At 38.1% G+C, this 20640-nt stretch overlaps 1 protein-coding gene across 1 annotated transcript; it reads left to right on the top strand.

Annotated features, from left to right (window-relative positions):
- The first annotated feature begins 18671 nt into the window (after window positions 1–18671).
- LOC129752907 (uncharacterized protein K02A2.6-like) lies at window positions 18672–20582 on the top strand. The gene is made up of 2 exons (XM_055748694.1): window positions 18672–19248; window positions 19321–20582. Exons 1-2 carry the CDS (start codon window positions 18672–18674, stop codon window positions 20580–20582), a joined length of 1839 nt encoding a protein of 612 aa, XP_055604669.1.
- Window positions 20583–20640: the final 58 nt, after the last annotated feature.

Raw genomic sequence — 20640 nt, 5'->3', positions numbered from 1 at the left:
TCCTGTGACATATTCAATAATCAATATTTAAAATGAATATTTATGTTGATTTTCATGAGAAATCCTTGTCTTCGTGCTTCCAGAAATTCGTGTACCTTATTTAAAGAAACAGCATGTCAACAGATCCCCAGAGCACTGCACAGCCTTTTGCAGACATTTGTAGAACGAATGATAAAATTTATTGGAACATTCATTTCATTAACAATATCACACGACCCAAGTAACACCAATAGTTTTATTAGACTCCTTATCCCCTTATAAAACCGAAACTTTGTCTAAGTAGCCTGCCATCAAACTTTAAATGTTACTTGGGGATACCTTTATGAGCAATATCTGCCAGACACTTGGTGAAATTGAAAAAGGATTAAAATAGAACTCGGAGATCTACTGGATCCAAACAACCGAAAGTTCGAATTTCACTTCACTTAATTTCAAAGCAACGAACTCAGAAGTTCACATAGAGCTGCACAAAAGTTCTGTGTACCAGCTCTTTTGCTGTTTAACCCTTCGTTTCATGATTATTGTTTTAACTTTAAAAGTATTTGAAACAGTTGGAATTGATGTATACATCAAGGAAAAAAAAATTAAAATAAAATACGATTTTTCAACTTTTTCATACATTAATTGTTGCAAATTTGTTACTTTATGAAACGAAGGGTTAAAACCCTCTACTGCACTGTCGCAGCTGGCAAGACTGTCTCATATGTATTTTCATCATTTTTCAGTTTATCTCAAAAATCATTCTAATACAGTTAGTTCTTCAATGTAGACTATACACTTTCATAACTTTGTTCTCAACATGTATAAAAAAAAATACCAAGTCATGTCTATCCCATATGAAATATACCCGCAAAGCTGTCCCATATGTCTATTTCTTCAGTATGCTTTAAAATTGCACCTCTAATTTACGTTAATTTTACAAAATATTCATACAATGTGTAAGCTTTCATTGAAATTACGAAAGTTAGACTAGATGAAACAGTACAGAAAAGTCATATATAACAATGTTCATAATTTTTACAAGATGAGCCTAATGGGCAAATTCAACCAAACTGTTTTTTTTAATTTAGTATGAGGCTTTGAATTGTTCGATGTAAAAAATGAAAAATAGTCAGCTACAAACCATATTTTTAAGTTTTTGTCATGCTGTTACTTGCTGCAGGGGCTTTTATCGAATCTATTAACTAAAATTCGCGTGCTTGGTATCATACGCGTAAGTCATATTTAATTGATTTTTCTCATTATATATTCGCATCCAAGATGCTTTGCTGTTTTTGATTCAGCATTAATTTATTTGTATTATACTTTTATTTCCCTGACCCCTCTACACACATTTCCTTTTCAGCGTCAGCTTCCCACAGCTATTTAACGCCACAAAAAAAGCATTAATTTATTTGTATTATAGTCTTTCTCAGAAGATCATCGACTTTTAAAAAGATGAAGGTACAGGTTTTTAAATTCATGGAACGTTGTTATTTATTTTTTATTAGACCTACTCAATTCTTATGATAAACTTAAATAAACATAAACATAAAAATCATTTCAAATTAATTTTCATCAGTAACAAAAATTTTCGTATTTTGAAGCTTCTGAAAAAAGTTTCAAGCCTTCAAACTTGCAATAGTGTCAAAATGACACTCTAATGCGGATGAGGGTTAAAAATGAAATGGAAACGTTATTTATTGTTTTGGATATGTTTGTGATGTCATATCGAATAAAGCATCAATTGCAGTAATTTTCGTTTTGTTTGAATTAAATTTCACATTTTTTTCAACCAAATATGTTTTTGAAGAAAAGCATAAGGGTGCTGCATACATTTAGGGGTAAAAAAATACTACACGCAAAATAATTTTCACTTAAAAAGTAAGTGACATCTGTAGTAAATTCTCGCCATACGTAACTTTATTTGAATTTTAAGTGATGGGTCAAGTGAATTCACTTAAGTGACCTTTCAAGTGAATTACACTATGACGTTCGAGTGAAATTTATTTGAATTTCTAAGTGAGTTTCAAGTTAATTATCTCTCGCGTTTTTAAATAAAAGAACATTTATAGAACACCACTTCGATTTCAAATACTTACATTACGCTTCCACCATAAATTTATTGATTGAAAAATTCCATCTTAATCCCAAGGCAGATCGGTTACTGCGGCTAGTGCGACTTCTAAATCTTCCCTGATGCAAACCAGAAAATCTGTCCAGTCCAACCACAAGCTGAAACATGATAACACCTTTCATGAACTATTTCTTACATTACGTTTAACACAAACCACCGCCAAAATCTCCTAGTAAAGAATTGGAAAATCCAAATCCAGCATAAGCTTTCAACGCTGCTCTTTAGAATGTGCCATTTTGAACTCTAAAAATAAACATAATTACAGCTCGACATTCACTTGAAATTCAAGTGATAAGGGAGTGAATATTTTTTCTCACTTCAAATTCAAGTGACGACTGAAGTAAATGTGAATGAATTCACTTGAAATTTAAGTGACTGCCAAGTGAAATGTATATGTCGCACTTGAATGGAAGAAAATCACTGGATCCTTGTTTTTAAGTGAAAAATCATGTGTATTTTAAAATTCTACTAGATAAAATCCTAAAAATTAATGTTTGCATGGACGAAATTTTGAAATTTACAAACTCGTGGTGCAAAACAATTATATCCCAGCGTATGGAATAGAGATCTAAAAGGTGAATCTTTGATTTGCATTTTGATGCATTTTAGGCCAGACTGGTCAATAAATTATAAACGTATTTATTAAGGCTGGAACAAATATCAATTTCTTCTTTTGTCACCCCCCCTTCGAAATTTCCAAAAACCCTGAGAGGGGAAATAAATAAAGTTTGAAGTATTTTCTGTTAATTTCGAAAAAAATATCAAATATCTGAAAGATTACAAGACCAAAAAACAAATTTTGGATGATGGGAGTCATTCCACCTTTTGTATTCTTGATTTTATTGAATTTTTCGATAAAAAATTACTAGATTTATAGGTTTTGTGCATTGATATAGTATGCAATATGGTTGCATACAAGTTTTCGTGCAATTTATTCCAATTTATTTGTTTTTCTTATTATTTTTTATTGTCCCCCCCCCCCCCCCCCCCTTGCGATGTTTCAAATTTGTTCCGGCCTTATTGCTTCGTTTGGTGGATCTACGCCTCACCGTTTAGTGTAAAATGCATCGACCATGAATGGTAAATGAAAAAAAATCACCTAGCATGAATCGAACTCGAACCTACTGATAACCTCTCCGACATCTAACCAATAGGCCAAATCGTCAGATGAAACAAGTCAGGCTGTAGCTTATTATTCAGTTGACTTCATCGAGTGAAATTCCCTGCTAGATTCCACGGCAGAAACGCTCATCGTGCCCCGATTAATGTTGCTTATACTGCCACAATGGGGGTTCTCATTATGCCCTGATTTTCACCTTTGAGCAAAAAATTCGAAGATGCATTTTTTAACGATTTTATCTATTTTTTTTTAAGTATTAGCCAGTTGGGAAATAGACTTTTTTTAGTACCTGAACCCGAAAAAATGATGTAAGTCACATATTTTGAATTTAAATATTTTTTTTAGAAACGTCGCTGGTGAACTGGCAACAAAACTTCCAACGAACAGACTTCCGACGACCTAGTACTTAACTTTTCTTTGTCGGAACCGAGTGAATTTTAGGAATTATGTGCATCAAGTTAAGTCGTGAGACAGAATACTATGTTAATAAAAATAATAGTTAAAACATAATTTGCCTTAAGCAATTTCATAACTTACAGCAATGAAATATATACAGTTGCGCTAAAAAAAGAATGAAATCGCGTGAAGCTGCGCACCCACTTCCAACTTTGACAAGTTGCCATTTCTCTCTCGGTTAATATTTATTCATGAAATTTTCACACAGTAATGAAATAACTTAAAAATTATGAAGTACGATTAGAAACAGCAAAACTGACAAAAAAAAACAAAGATTATGAACAAAACCAAAATAGTGTAAAATGCATCAAAAACATGAGAAAAACAACTATAAAAATTCGAAAAATTGTCGGAAATTGACTTAAAATAACGTTAATAGTTTAAAAAAATAGTTATTTTGTAAAAATAAAAGAAAAACTTTTCAGAAAAAACCGTTCGATTTTGGCAACAATGACAATGTTCGGGCATGTTGCCAAAAACGAACGGGGTCTGGTATATATATGACATGGACATGACATAACGAGCACCGAGGCATAATGAGCATCGGGGCATAATGGGCATCGGGGCATAATGAGCACTGGGGCATAATGAGCATATAAACAATGGGGTATAATGAGCATATAAACAATGGGGCATAATGAGCATATAAAAAATGGGGCATAATGAGCATATAAACAACGGGGTATAATGAGCATATAAACAATGGGGCATAATGAGCATATAAACAATGGGGCATAATGAGCATATAAACAACGGGGTATAATGAGCATATAAACAATGGGGCATAATGAGCATATAAACAATGGGGTATAATGAGCATATAAACAATGGGGCATAATGAGCATATAAACAATGGGGCATAATGAGCATATAAACAATGGGGCATAATGGGTATATACAATGGGGCATAATGGGTATATAAACAATGGGGTATAATGAGCATATAAACAATGGGGCATAATGAGCATATAAACAATAGGGCATAATGAGCATATAAACATCGGGGTATAATGAGCATCGGGGCATAATGAGCACTGGGGCATAATGAGCACTGGAGCATAATGAGCACTGGGGCATAAGAGCACTGTGCGTAACAAGCACCGGGGCATAACGAGCACCCGGGTTATAACGAGCACTTCTCTTTTATACAAAAGTATGCATTTACTTGAATAAATTTTTACAAAGAATACTTTTGTACTTCCCTATAGTGTTAATTTTTCACATCTTTACAGAAATATTTAAACAAAAACATCTATGTTCTCAAGTGACGAAAAGTTTTTTCAAGCACCAGGAAACAAGCTTTTATGAATCATCTTGATCTATAATGTACGCACTGCAACATGCTATATACATTGTTTCTCAATTTTTACCATCATTAATTTTTTGGTTTTTCACTAAAATCAATTTTAAAACGCATTTTTACTTTAATTTGTTGACTCAGGGCGAACAGAGCCCAATTAATCGGGGCACGATGAGCGTTTTCTGCTGTATCATCTAGCAGTGAATTCAACTCGATGTAGCCAACTGAATGATAGAGCTACAGCATCACCGTAAACTGGTTTGACCTGACGGTTTGACCTATTGGTAAGATGTCGGAGAGGTAATCAGAAGTCTCGAGTTCGATTCCTGTTCGAGGAGATTTTTTTTTTTCATTTATCATTCATGATCGATTATTTTGATTGTTGCATTATATGACTAGTAGCATCTTGGCGTGTGATCCAAAGCACCATATGAATGAAGCACCAAAAGAATGAAATCCTGTATTGTGCTCTAATGAACCTGATTTTCAACCCGGCACCATTTTTGATCACGTTCATCGATTTTGACGAAACTTGACCAGGTACTAGATCATGGGTGGCCAAACCATGGCCCGCGGGCCACATGTGGCCCGCGAGCTCCTTTTTCAAAGCCATGTTCTTAGAATTTGACGTTTTTTCCTGGTCTGGATATATCATTTAGGTAAATCTGAATCAACACCAACTAAATTCTAATCAAAGATCTGAAAATCTCTTTGAATTAATGTAAGTTAAAGGGGTAAAAGTATATAAAAACTTATTTCGAGAAAATGCGCTTTTAAATTGTTGTGTAGACTGGCCCAAATTTGTATGGGGTGATTTTTACGACATTTTTTTCAACGCGGCGCACCCCCAAGAATGATGCATTCAGGTGAAAAAATGACTTTCTGGAAGTTTCAGGTCATTTGGCAGAAGCACGAGCTGGCGCAAGGGACTTGAAATTTGAAAGCTCAGAATTTCAAGAATTGTAGTTCAAACAATGACAAACAAGTTTGAAGAAGATTGTAACGCGGTACGAGTTGACTGTGATAAGTTATTTGCAATTGAATGTGTGAGTTTCTAGCATACTGGAAACATATTTTAGAACACAAAGAGTGAAAGTATATCGATTTTTCATACATTTTTCCGAAAATCTCCATACAAATTTCAAGTCCTTTGCGCCAGCTTGTACTTCTGCCAAAAGACCTGAAACTTTCAGAAAGTCCTTTTTTCACTTATATGCTCCAATCTAGGGGGTGCCGCGTGGAATATAAAGATTTTTTTTGTTATGGGCCAGTCTATTGTTGTGTTTGGTCATTTTCCATACATTTTTCGGACATTCGCTATTTCTTTCATACGTAAAATTATGCGAATATAATTTTAAAAATCTGAAAAAATAACGGAATCTAATTTGAAATATGGAGCATCGCTTGGCATTATTTACTCAAAATTGATATTTTTTGCACTTTTACCCCTTTGGCTCTGGGGGCCTCATATAAATTTACAAAAAAAAAGTTACCGTCGCTGAATAAAAACACAATTACTATTACAATTTTTAAATGATCAAAATTGAACGGTATTTTTTACAGTATCTGTAAATTCCATCACTCATTTTTCAATGTTTTCCGATTAGGTTTTGGTGTGAAGACATTCAAGCGGAGTCTAGTTTTAATATTGAGGAGTTTGAATAACCTCAGGAAGATAGTAAGATCGTATCAAATTGTATTTCATCAACATATTTCATCCATCAAAATTTGATAACTTATGTAATTTATGTAAAACATCAAAAGTTTGCTCTGTGAATTTTTCCAATTTTTTGGTTTTTAACATGCTAAGCTTCAAATTTTTCTAAGGAGAACGGTAAACTTGAAAAAATTGGAAAATGAACGGTCATTTTTCTATATTTGGAGACCATACAATTGACTAAATCTCCATTGTAGTAACGCGATTTGAAATTTCTGGGATGGAAAAATCGAGGAGGTTTTTCATCTCTTGAAAAAAATGACGTGCATACACAAGTTGGGAGGGGTAATTCATTTCGTGTTGTGCAATATTTCTACTATTTTTAAAACGGAGCAAAAATTGTAAGAATATGCAAGTAACAAAAAGATTTATTAGGATGACTCTATACTCGATGTGAACTAGATAAATGTTTTTATAGCGTTATCAGAAATCTGATACGATTTGTTTTTTTTTTTTGGCCCGCCAACCCCCATCTCATTTCTGAAATTTGGCCCGCCTGTTGAAAATGTTGGCTACCCATGTACTAGATCAAACATTTTTACAACTTTGGACCAAATTTCAAGATTTTTCAATGAAAATTGTCAAAGATACATTACATTTTTTACGGGAATAGCTGTATCTTTGTTTGCAGTCATTGTAAAGACTTCAAATTTTGCAGAGCGTTAGTTGAATAGTTGAATTAGACTGTGTGAAAAGTTCATGAAAAAATATTAACCGAGAGAGAAATGGCAACTTGTCAAAGTTAGAAGTGGGTGCGCAGCTTCACGTGTTTCATTCTTTTTTGAACGCAACTGTATGTATATATGAAATAACTTAAAAATTATGAAGTACGATTAGAAACAGCAAAACTGACAAAAAAAACAAAGATTATGAACAAAACCAAAATAGTGTAAAATGCATCAAAAACATGAGAAAAACAACTATAAAAATTCGAAAAATTGTCGGAAATTGACTTAAAATAACGTTAATAGTTAAAAAAAACTAGTTATTTTGTAAAAATAAAAGAAAAACTTTTCAGAAAAAACCGTTCGATTTTGGCAACAATGACAATGTTCGGGCATGTTGCCAAAAACGAACGGGGTCTGGTATATATATGACATGGACATGACATAACGAGCACCGAGGCATAATGAGCACCGGGGCATAATGGGCATCGGGGCATAATGAGCACTGGGGCATAATGAGCATATAAACAATGGGGTATAATGAGCATATAAACAATGGGACATAATGAGCATATAAACAATGGGGCATAATGAGCATATAAACAACGGCACATTATGAGCATATAAACAATGGGGTATAATGAGCTTATAAACAATGGGGCATAATGAGCATATAAACAATGGGGTATAATGAGCATATAAACAATGGGGCATAATGGGTATATAAACAATGGGGTATAATGAGCATATAAACAATGGGGCATAATGAGCATATAAACAATGGGGCATAATGAGCATATAAAGAATGGGACATAATGAGCATATAAACATCGGGGTATAATGAGCATCGGGGCATAATGAGCACTGGGGCATAATGAGCACTGGAGCATAATGAGCACTGGGGCATAATGAGCACTGTGCGTAACGAGCACCGGGGCATAACGAGCACCCGGGTTATAACGAGCACTTCTCTTTTATACAAAAGTATGCATTTACTTGAATAAATTTTTATGAAGAATACTTTTGTACTTCCCTATAGTATTAATTTTTCACATCTTTACAGAAATATTTAAACAAAAACATCTATGTTCTCAAGTGACGAAAAGTGTTTTCAAGCACCAGGAAACAAGCTTTTATGATCTTTGAATCATCTTGATCTATAATGTACGCACTGCAACATGCTATATACATTGTTTCTCAATTTTTACCATCATTAATTTTTTGGTTTTTCACTAAAATCAATTTTAAAACGCATTTTTACTTTAATTTGTTGACTCAGGGCGAACAGAGCCCAATTAATCGGGGCACGATGAGCGTTTTCTGCTGTATCATCTAGCAGTGAATTCAACTCGATGTAGCCAACTGAATGATAGAGCTACAGCATCACCGTAAACTGGTTTGACCTGACGGTTTGACCTATTGGTAAGATGTCACAGAGGTCTCGAGTTCGATTCCTGTTCGAGGAGATTTTTTTTCATTTATCATTCATGATCGATTATTTTGATTGTTGCATTATATGACTAGTAGCATCTTGGCGTGTGAAGCAAAGCATCATAATGTATGAGTGTGTGTGTGAATTGTTTGTATTCTACAAAATGTCACACATTAGGCTGGAACAAATATCAATTTCTTCTTTTGTCACCCCCCCTTCGAAATTTCCAAAAACCCTGAGGGGGGAAATAAATAAAGTTTGAAGTATTTTATGTTAATTTCGAAAAAAATATCAAATATCTGAAAGATTACAAGACCAAAAAACAAATTTTGGATGATGGGAGTCATTCCACCTTTTGTATTCTTGATTTTATTGAATTTTTCGATAAAAAATTACTAGATTTATAGGTTTTGTGCAATGATATAGTATGCAATATGGTTGCATACAAGTTTTCGTGCAATTTATTCCAATTTATTTGTTTTTCTTATTATTTTTTATTGTCCCCCTCCCCTTGCGATGTTTCAACTCCGAGTGACAAACTAAGGATTTGAAATTTGTTCCGGCCTAATATTAAAAAAATATAGTGATTGTACGAAAAATAATTTTACACCAACCGTTTTCTAGTTATTGAACAAGTACCTGATATTGAACACTAGTAAAACATTTACCAATAAAACAATAATATTCAGTAGAAAAACGAATCAAAATTCATTATGCCACTTTTGAAGCATTTGCTACCTCTGTTCAAATTTTTATCAAGAATCTCGGACTCTTAAAGCCACATTTTTTTTTTATTTGCCAGGAATTTACCACTAGGTGGCATTCTTCCCTAAAACTCTTAAAGCCACAATCCCCGACACTAGAATATGTCTTCAAATTTTGGCTTTCGACTGGAGGAAAAATTGGATAAAAGGCAAATAAACGTGATATGAGTGTTTTCAACCAAGTCTTTTTGAATGATTTCTGGAAGAGTGGCAGCCTTTATTATCGTTATTTTCTTAAAATTTAACAAATTAAAGCGTTCAATCATTGGATCACAGAAAACGCCAATGTTTCAATTATTGAACGTTCAATCTTGCAGTATTCGTTTCGTAAAGAAATGCATGTACCAGTTATTGAACAAACATCGGTTGGTGTATGGAAATATAAACAAACTGTTTCTTGGTTGCTAGCTCAACCAAAATCGCCCATGCAAGGCATACTATCAAGCGAAATACCCCTAAATATATACAATGATATTCAATGTTTACATGTTCAATAATTAGAACATTGCCTGTTCAATATTTGAATCATTGTGTTTACCTAATCATTGGGGCAAAAGTAATTTTGAATAAAAAGGCTTAAATAATAATTTCAAAACATATTTCCGCGAAAAAAATATATCGATTCGAAGCTGAGAAATAAGCTTAAGCTACGCTATCAAAATTTTATCAGAAAAACCTTTCGTTTTCATTTATTGTCCACAAATGTGTTGAATTCCAAAGATGGTGTTCAATATATAGTGTTCTTACCCTAATAACAATATAAAGTTTTTTGGTGATATTATTAAGCTTAATTCGTTATACTGGGAAAAGTTTTTTACGGCATCGAAAAATGTAAAAATGTGTGCATCTATTGCTCGATTTTTTTGATATTCATAGAATCAAAAACTTTCAAAAACTTTCTCACGATGTAAGAAACTATGTCATCATCATGATGTGGATGCATGATGCCCCGTTTGATGGTACTGTTATAAATGCTCGCTATCTGCATACACATGTGAGTGCAGTCGTTCGAGGATTATTGTTAGTTTTCGATGCAAAGACAAAGATTTATTGTCATTATGTCTTCCATAACTCTTGAAGGAGTGAACGGCGTCCCATTTTGGTCTCTCGAAATGAAAATAGCAACATGAAATGGGTTACAAAATGGAATACTTGGTGATGTAGACGATGTTTTTGAACGCTTTTTAAAGCTTATTTACGATTTTTCATGTTGGATTTATTTATTTAAAATATATATTTTTGAATATTTTATTTGAAAAGCGCTTAATGTTCTATTGCTGCTTAAAGACAAAGTTATGTGCATTTGAAACGTGTTTTTTCACAAAACATAAGAGGCAACCTAAAGCTCATGTACCTATGAGCCAAAGTACCTAGCATTTTTCTAATGCCATATTTGTTTCATCTGGTGGCCAACCGGTGGACCACCAGGGGTAAAACAAATACGGCATAAATAAATTTATAGCTTCTCTGTAGCATTTTTCTAAAGCATGTTTTTTCTTTTTTTTTCTACGACTCCGTATAACGTAAAAAAACAGCCATCTTTGAGGTAGGTAACAGAACTATAATTTTTTTTTTATAAATAAAATTGGCTTGACTTATTCCACATAGCGGGCCAAGTGGTAAGAAGAAAAAAAATTATATAATATTATAAATCTATTCTAGAATCTATAAAAAAAAAATTGCCACTGCCTTGAGAATGTCGGCGTTGAGTGTCTTTAGCATTGTTTGTACATCCGGTGCAACACCTTTCTCCATCAGGATTTTCCATATCGTCCATCTCCTTTCTCCATAATTCGTACAGGTAAAAATAAAATGATCTGGATCAGCATTCGCCGAGCCGCATTCACAACTGTTATTCGGGATTATTCGATTTCGATACAAATGTGCTGGTAAACGTGAATGATTACTTATAAGCTTGGATAGTATTACAACCTGCCTTCTGCTATAATCGCACTGGCTAAACCATGGCTGTAATGAAACATTTCCGATGATACTGTGGCAGAAGCGACCCTTCGACCCGGTATTCCAGCTTCTCTGCCATCGCTGTTTACATCTCAGATTGCTTGGAAATGAGACCTCATGTGTGGTCATGATATAGTTATCAGCAATACTTTGTCTGGACGCAGTCTTTGCTTCTTGGTCGGCCAGCTCGTTTAAAGGTATTCCACGGTGTGATGGAACCCAAAGAAAAGTTATTTTGGATCCTCTAAATTGAGTAGTTTTCACCATGTCTTTAATTTCATACCAAGCCATCGAATATGACGAATTTGCTTTCAAACTTTGCAAGCTTGTTAAGCAGCTCATACTGTCCGTAATAATAACAAATTGTCCTATTGGATGTTCCATAGCAATTTGAACTGCCTTTCTGATTGCTAGAAGCTCGGCAGTGTAGATTGAAGCTGCATGGCATAGCTTGTGTGTTGCGAATGGAACATTGAAATTGTTAACGACAGCATAGCCAACATTTGCTAACTCCTTCGAGCCATCGGTTGCCAACAGTAACGTGCCTTGATATTTTTCGTCTAGCAAGTTCAACACTAATTCCCGTACACTTTCCTGGCGGGGCTGGGATATGAGTGCAGACACCGATAGATCCACTGCAACCTCATATTTTCGCACATTTGGCGGAAAAAGGTAACACGGATGGGTTTGTAGGGCATTCTGTAATGGAAAAAAAATCGTTTAGTTCACGAATGGTTTGCTGAAATCCAGTATTTGTTGATCCGGGTTCCATAGCAGGTTGAACATAAAGTTCATTCCAGGTTTGTAAATGAGCTCGCTTGTTGATAAACCGCATGACCGCCATTTCTCTCCTGTATTTTAGAGGATTCAATCCAGCTAAGACTTCTAGTGATCCGGTATGTGTAGTTTTGGTTGACCCTAAACATACACGGATACATGCCCATTGGATTCTGTCCAACGTAAGAGTGTCCTGTTGATTCAATTTGGCCATGAACACGGAACCATATTCGATGACGATCGAGCGCCAGCCTTGTAACTCTTGATTAGCGATGAAGGATGAGCACCCCAGGATTGTCCCGAAATGCAACGTAGAAAATTGATTAACGGAGTAACTTTCTTCTTGGTTTTTGATATGTGATAACTCCATGAGAGATTCTGCGTAAGGTGCATTCCCAACAACTTGAGCGTTCTGGTGTATTGTACAGGTTGCCCATAAATGAAAATATCAGGAGGATGTTCCAGCTGCTGTTTAGAAATTATCAAACACTTGCTCTTATTAGGTGATATTTCAAACCCTAGATCTGTTATGCCTTGAGCTAGAGAGTCCACTGCTTCCTGTAACGCATTACAGCATTCGTTTAAATCTCGACCTCTCATTGCTACAGTTGTGTCGTCAGCGTAGTTGATTTTGACACCTTGAGGGATGCTATTTGAAAGTTTGACTAGCATAACATTAAAACAGATGGGGCTTAGTGGTGAACCCTGCGGTAACCCTTTCCACGTGGTTCTCGTTATTATGTTGGAGTGTTCTAGCTCTGTTGATAAAATCCTTTCCTCAAACAGCATGTAAATGTTGCGAACAATGCACTCAGGAACTTGTAAAGCTCTGTGTTCATTGATGAGAAATTCCACTTGGACATTATCATAATATCTATGCTACAAAGCACGACATGTTCATTGCAGCTTAATGCTCTTGTTGAATCTTCGATCAGGGGAAAAAGGGCATCCATGGTTCCTTTCCCTTTACGGAAACCACATATTTCGAAGGGAAATTTAAGGTTACTTTCTAAGAACCACTCCAGTTTTTCCTTCACCAACAGCTCAAAAATTTTTCGGAAGCATGACGCGAGAGCAATAGGTCGAACTCCTGACACCGAGTTAACGTCCTGCTCTGGTTTAAGAATAGCAATTATTTTGAATATTTTCCAGGAATTTGGAATGTTTCCGTTTTTAAAAATTTCGTTATATATTTCAGCAAGATGACGCAGGGCATTAAACGGTAATCGATTGATAACTGAATACGTAATTTGGTCAACGCCAGGTGCAGAGTCTTTTCCAGTTTTCAATACAGCTCGCAGGTCTTTGACTTTAAAAGGTGAATCATTCGTTGAATGCTCACAACATTGACAATCCGAAAAAGTAAGTTTTGACTTCCTTGCTGTTTGAGGGGCTAACTTATCCAACAATTCGATTATAACTTTATGCGGTGTTACCTTTGCAGTAGAAGATTCACGGTTCTTAAATCTTTTTGCTAGTCGCCACATAGTTTGTAGTGATGTATCACTGGTGAAGGAGTCACAGAAAGCCTGCCAGCATTGCCTTTTTTTCCTACCTACCTACCTAAGGGTTCAGCGCCGATTGACCGGCGCATAGTGCTGAGATAAAAGATCTCCACTGCTGGCGATCCGGGGCCAGCGTCTTCACTTGCTGCCAGCCAAGGTTCTCGTCAACTGTGCGGATTTCAGCGGCTAGACTTCGCCGCCACGAGCTTTTGGGCCTGCCTCTTCTTCGATGCCCATCTGGATTCCAGTCAAGCGCCTCTCTGCAAATCTCGTTTTCATCTCTACGCAGCGTGTGCCCAATCCATCTCCACTTACGTTCCCGAATCTCGATTTATAGCGCCTTTTGATGATACTGGCGATGAAGTTCAACGTTTGAGATCCAGTTGCCAGGCCACCAAGCGCGGATGATGTTCCGCAGGCAGCGATTCACAAAAACTTGCAGTTTTCGCGTCGTCACCGCATATGTGCACCAAGTTTCACACCCGTACATCAATACGGATTTGACGTTTGAGTTAAAGATCTTAGTTCGTAGAGAGATCTGGCGTGACCGCCAGATGTTTCGGAGACTCGCAAACGCAAATCGGGCTTTTCTGATCCGGGTTTCGATGTCCTTCTTGGTACCACCATCAGGCGTAATCTGACTACCAAGATACTGGAAGCACTCCACTGTCTCAACCTGTTGTCCAGCTACCAAGAAATTGGAACGATTTTCTGTGTTGATCTCCATCGACTTGGTCTTTCCGACATTGTTTTGAGACCTGCTGCCTTGGAGCTTTCGGTGAGGTCGTCGAGTTTGCTCTGCATGTCTTGTTGTGTTTGGGCGAGCAAAACAATATCGTCTGCCAGGTCAAGGTCGTTCAGTTGCTCCATGGTTGAAGGATTCCACGGCAATCCTCGGTTTGGTCTACAGTCAATCGATCCAGTCAAGATCTCATCCATTACGATGAGAAAAAGCAGCGGTGACAAAATACATCCTTGTCTCACTCCTGCAGTTACCGGGATTGGTTCGGACAAGACACCGTCGTGCAAGACCTTGCACGAAAATGCCTCGTACTGTGCTTCGATGAGATGGACTAGTTTCTCTGGGACCCCTCGTCGTCTAAGAGCAGCCCAGATGTTTTCGTGGTTCAGTCGGTCAAATGCTTTTTCGAAATCAACGAACACCAGCAGAAGAGAGTCCTGGAATTCGTTGATTTGTTCCAGTATTATTCGTAGCGTTGTGATGTGGTCCACACATGATCGTCCGGATCGGAATCCAGCTTGTTGCCGTCGGAGTGTAGCGTCGATTTTCTCCTGGATCCTGTTCAGGATCACTTTGCAGAGTACTTTAAGGGTTGTACAGATCAAAGTTATGCCACGCCAGTTACCGCACTCTGTCAGGTCTCCTTTCTTTGGGACCTTTACGAGGATACCCTGCATCCAGTCGGCCGGGAATGTTGCAGTATCCCAAATGTCAGCGAAAAGACGGTGCAACATTTGTGCTGACAAGGCAGGGTCGGCTTTGAGCATTTCAGCAGGAATGCAATCGATTCCAGGCGCTTTGTTGGATTTCATGTCCTTGATTGCCGCTTCTATTTCAGCCAGCGAGGGCGCTTCCGAGTTGACGCCATTAATGCGACTTACTGTGGGCGCCTCGAGCGGTGGGTTCTGTTGGCCATTGCTATTTGTAACTCGGAAAAGTTCATCAAAATGCTCAGTCCAACGTTTGAGCTGATCTGTTCGATCTGTCAGCAGCTGACCTGCTCGGTTTTTCATCGGCATTCTTGCATTAGTCCTTGCACCACTAAGGCGGCGAGAAATATCATATAATAATCGGATATCTCCAATGGCGGCGGCTCTTTCTCCTTCTTCGGCTAGGGAGTTTGTCCAGGCTCTCTTGTCTCGTCTACAAGCTCGTTTAACTGCCTTTTCCAGCTCCGCATATATCAAGCGGGCGGCTGCTTTGGCTGACCCGGTACATGCCTGCTCAATTCCGACTTTCGCCTTTCTCCGATCATCGATCATCCTCCAGGTTTCATCCGACATCCATTCACTTCGTCTTCCACAAACTTTACCGAGAGTATTATGGCTCGTCGTGATAAAGGCATTCTTGATTCCACACCACTGTTCTTCGACTGTTCCGTCTGTCGGCAGCTCCGAGGCTCGGGATTCTAGCTGTTCAACGTATGCCCTTTTCACCTCTGGATTCTCCAACCGGCGTACGTCGTATCGACACCCGACTTTCTCCTCGCGCCGTTGGACACGCGCAACTCTCAGTCGTATCTCGCCAAGGACGAGGTGATGGTCAGATGCAATGTCTGCGCTTCGTTTGTTGCGGACATCAAGAAGGCTCCTTCTCCATTTTCGACTGATGCAGATGTGGTCAATTTGATTTTCTGTTCGGCCATCTCGGGATACCCAAGTGACCTTATGTGCTGGTCGATGGGGGAAGAGCGATCCACCGATCACCATGTTGTTGTTGCCACAGAATTCTACAAACAGCTCTCCGTTTTCGCTCATCTGTCCTAGACCATGGCGCCCCATGATGCGCTCAAAGTCCTGATTATCGGAGCCAATCTTTGCGTTGAAGTCGCCTAAGTGGATTTGAATGTCACCCTTCGGAATTCTCTCAACCACGCTGTTCAATTGACTGTAAAACTGCTCTTTCTCCTGCAAATCGGCAACGTCAGTTGGCGCATAACACTGGACCATTGTAAGGTTTCTAACCCGTGTTCTTGCCTTTTTTTCGCTTGACCATATTTCTAAACGATCGTTCAGCTTCAAAATAGATGTTGTAATTTGTTGCTGTCAAGTTCTGTTTCCACCTACGAAAAGCATTCCGCATATCCCTTTTTGCCTCTGTCAGCTCTTCATTCCAGTAAGGCTGAGGAACATTCTTCAGATTCACGCATTGCCTAGATTCAGGAGTAGCATGCATGAGCGCACTCCAAACTTTGTCGAAGAATTGTTCAAAGGTCAAATTGAACTCTAGATTGAACAGAAGATCATCTATTTTGTTGGCAAACAAGTCCCAATCCGTTTTATTAGTGTTTAATCCTGTCCTGTGAGATGTCACGTTCACCATGTGTGTTCCAAAGTAAATTGGAAAGTGATCACTTCCGAATGGGGTTTGTTCTACATTCCAATCGAAGTTCAGACTCAAATTTGATGAGATCAGCGTGATGTCAATAGAGCTCCACGAACGGTTCACATCAAATCTAGTCGGATCGCCATTATTTAGGACCACAAGTTCACTCGATTCCAAAGCTTCAGCGAGATGATTTCCCCGAGTATTATCCGATGAAGTTCCCCAAAGTTGATGCTTCGCATTGAAGTCGCCTGCAAGTATGCAAGGCTTTGGAACAGCGGCAAAAAAGTTTTCGAAGCTAGACTTCGTTACCACAGCCTGGTGGTGAATGTACAAGGACACCAGAGTTATAATTCCGAAATTACATCTGACTTGGCATGCCGTATGTTGAATGTCGAAGTTTCCCCGAATACAAAATGCCGTTGGTTGTTGTGGTGAGTAATGACTATATCCTATCGAAAAACCATGAACTGATATAATGACTTTAACAGGACAACACTATTCGAAGAGAGAACAATGGTCTGAGGGATTCAGAGAAAAAGCGTTGAAGTGAAGAGTCGGTGATTGATCGGGAGCCTTTTACTATTTGCGTCTTTTATAATAAACAGAATACATTTGTTACAACCTAAGTGTAATCCGGAATATTTGTACGTTGTGAACGGAGGGTACCACATATTGGCGACGAGTGTTGGAAGTCGGAAAATCAGGTAAGAACCAAATAAATATTAGGCCAAATTTTTCAAAGACGCTTCGGGAAGTTAGGTTAGGTGCGAGAAAAAAAGCACCAGGAAGATGAAAAAGTTGATTCGTTACAAATGCTTGTTATGAGTGATATTCTGCGTGACCTGTATTGGATTCTATCTGGAATGATATAAAAGTGGCCAGTACAAGGGTACTGAGCAGAGCACTAGGCTGACAGAAGTCTGCAGTGGCGGTTTTAACCTGTGAATGTTGGCTGGTATATGAGATACCATGCAGGTACAGGACATTTCCTGTGTGTGAACTAGGACGGATCGTCTGGTAGATCCTTTTGGCCGGTATTCTATACCGTGCAGGGAGCGAAGTTTCGCGAACTTAACAATTATGGAAATTGTTTTTGGCCGATACATCTGGGTATCGTGCAGGGAGCGAAGTTTCGCGAAATAAACAATCTTGAGAATTGTTTTGGCCGATACATCTGGGTATCGTGCAGGGAGCGATGGTTCGCGAAGTAAACAATAAGGATTGTTTGGATCAGGTCCGCAGAATATCTCTAAGAAAGCTTTGACAAATCCCGAATCTATAGAAATAATTTGTTTCAAATTGATTGGCTTGCTAGTGTCCAAGAGGAAGTTAAAGATAAATTCGAACAGTTGACAAGTTTATACTATTTTTTCATTTATTTCAGCTTAAAATTCTGAAAACTGTCAAGAGAGAAATAAGAGATATTTCAAAATGGATAGATGGGATCTGCCTCCATTTATTTTCAAGGGCCTCCCGCAAACAGAAGTTCGCGAAAAATGGGTCCGTTATAAGCGACAGTTTGATTACATGGCTCTGGCAAATGCTACCACAAATAAAATTCGTTTGAAGAACGAGCGGGGCCAGATGTGCAAGAGGTTTTTAGTAGTATTCCGGGTGCCGATGTGGAAGAACGCCTGGGTGTCGATCCGTTCCAAGTGATGATCCAAAAGTTGGACCAATATTTCGCACCCAAAGAACACGAGGCTTATCAAAGATTACAGTTTTGGATGCTAAAACCAAAGGAGAAAGACGAATCGTTTGACAAATTTTTGCTTAGAACCGCTGAGATGGCTAATATGTGTAATTTTGGAAACAGTTTGCAAGAGAGTAGAGAAATTAGCGTAATCGACAAACTGATCCAAACCGCAGCCCCAGATTTACGCGAGAAGATACTGCAGCAGGAAAATTTGAATATTGACATAATAACAAAACTTATAAATGCTCACGAGGCAGTAAAATTCCAATCTCAACAATTCACCGCGGCGTCCACCAACCAATCGAGTGAATTAGTGGTAAACAGGATCCAAGGTTTGTCGCGAAACGTATATCGACCAAATTTTCGAAATGAGTATGAAAACACACCTCGCGGCACGCTTGGCACCTCGTTTCGTAACTCTTACCGAGATGATTTAATCGCTTGTGGTAAATGTGGCTACAAAGATCAGCGACACCCGGATCGCAGGTGCCCAGCTTTAGATAGGAATTGCCTTAAGTGTGGCAAACAAGGACATTTCTTAATGTTCTGTCCTGACAGATATAGGTCACGGAAGCGCCAGGTGCCACACCAGGGTAACAATTTTCGAAACAATAGATTCAAGCGTCCAGCAATTAATGCTGTTGATACCGAAGAGCACGATGAATCAGGTATTCTTATTTTTACTATATTTGACTGTTTGTTGAGGAGATTTTAACCAATATGGTAATTCTTCTTCTTAGGTAATTTTCTGAACTATATTTCTAATAGTAAAGCTGGAGAGGAACTTCTATGGGTAACGATCGGTGGAGTGATGGTGCAAGTACTAATTGATTCTGGTTGCCAATACAATATCATTGACGATACAACTTGGAATAAAATGCTAGCAGAAGGAGTTAAACATGAAGAGCAACACAACAAAGACAAAACATTCAGAGTTTATGGCAAACATTTCCGACCACTTGTTACCCGAACCGTTTTTGAGGCTGTCATATCAATTGGAGACGACGCGAGACGAATTCAAAAAACAGCAACATTTTATGTTATAAACGAAGGATCCCAACCACTTCTTGGTCGCGCCACTGCCAAAGAGCTAGGAGTTTTAGTGTTAGGGTTGCCCAGTTCACGAGAAATGTTTGATGTCTGTCAGCTAACTTGTAGTAAACAAGTATTCCCGAAAATAAGAGGTATCCAACTAAGAATTTCCATCGATCCATCAGTAACTCCAGTTTGTCAAAGCGTTCGACGACCACCACTAGCTTTGTTGACTAAAATTGAAGAAAAGCTACATGCGTTGCTAGCATCCGATATTATAGAACCTGTGCAGGAATACAGTCCATGGGTATCTCCGCTAGTTACTATCCTCAAAGATAATGGAGATCTCCGCCTATGCGTTGACATGCGCAGAGCAAACATGGCCATCAAGCGAGAAGCGCATCCTATGCCAACGTTCGATGATTTTCTTCCACGGCTTAAGAAGGCTCGTGTCTTTAGTCGGTTGGATATCAAAGAATCATTTTATCAAATGGAATTACACAAAGATTCGCGTCATATCACAACTTTTATTACGCATTTGGGCATTTTTCGGTTTAAAAGGTTAATGTTCGGCATTTCGTGCGCACCGGAAATGTTCCAAAAAGGTTTGGAGCAGATTTTAGTAACTTGCAACAATACGATAAACTTTATAGATGATATCCTTATTTTCGGGGAAAATTTATCAGAACACGACAAGGAACTTAATAAAACGCTAGCAACGTTGAGAACAGCAGGAGTTCTACTGAACCACGAAAAGTGTGTATTCCGAGTTCCAGAGGTAACATTCCTGGGCCATCGATTGTCGGGTAAAGGAGTGCAACCAACTGACGACAAAATCACAGCTCTGAAAAACTTTAGAGCTCCGCAGACCTCGGAGGAGGTGAGAAGCTTCCTAGGCCTTGTGACGTATGTGGGTCGTTTTCTTCCGAATTTGGCAACAAGAACTGCACCACTACGTGCGCTTACATGATCAGGTGTTAAATTTGTCTGGACATCGGAACATGAACAATGTTTCGATAAACTGAGGA

The sequence above is a fragment of the Uranotaenia lowii genome, chromosome 3 (assembly GCF_029784155.1).
Source record: "Uranotaenia lowii strain MFRU-FL chromosome 3, ASM2978415v1, whole genome shotgun sequence".
Taxonomy (NCBI): Eukaryota; Metazoa; Arthropoda; class Insecta; order Diptera; family Culicidae; genus Uranotaenia; species Uranotaenia lowii.
The sequence above is the reverse complement of the archived record's forward strand: the minus strand, read 5'-3'. Positions and strand labels throughout refer to the sequence as shown.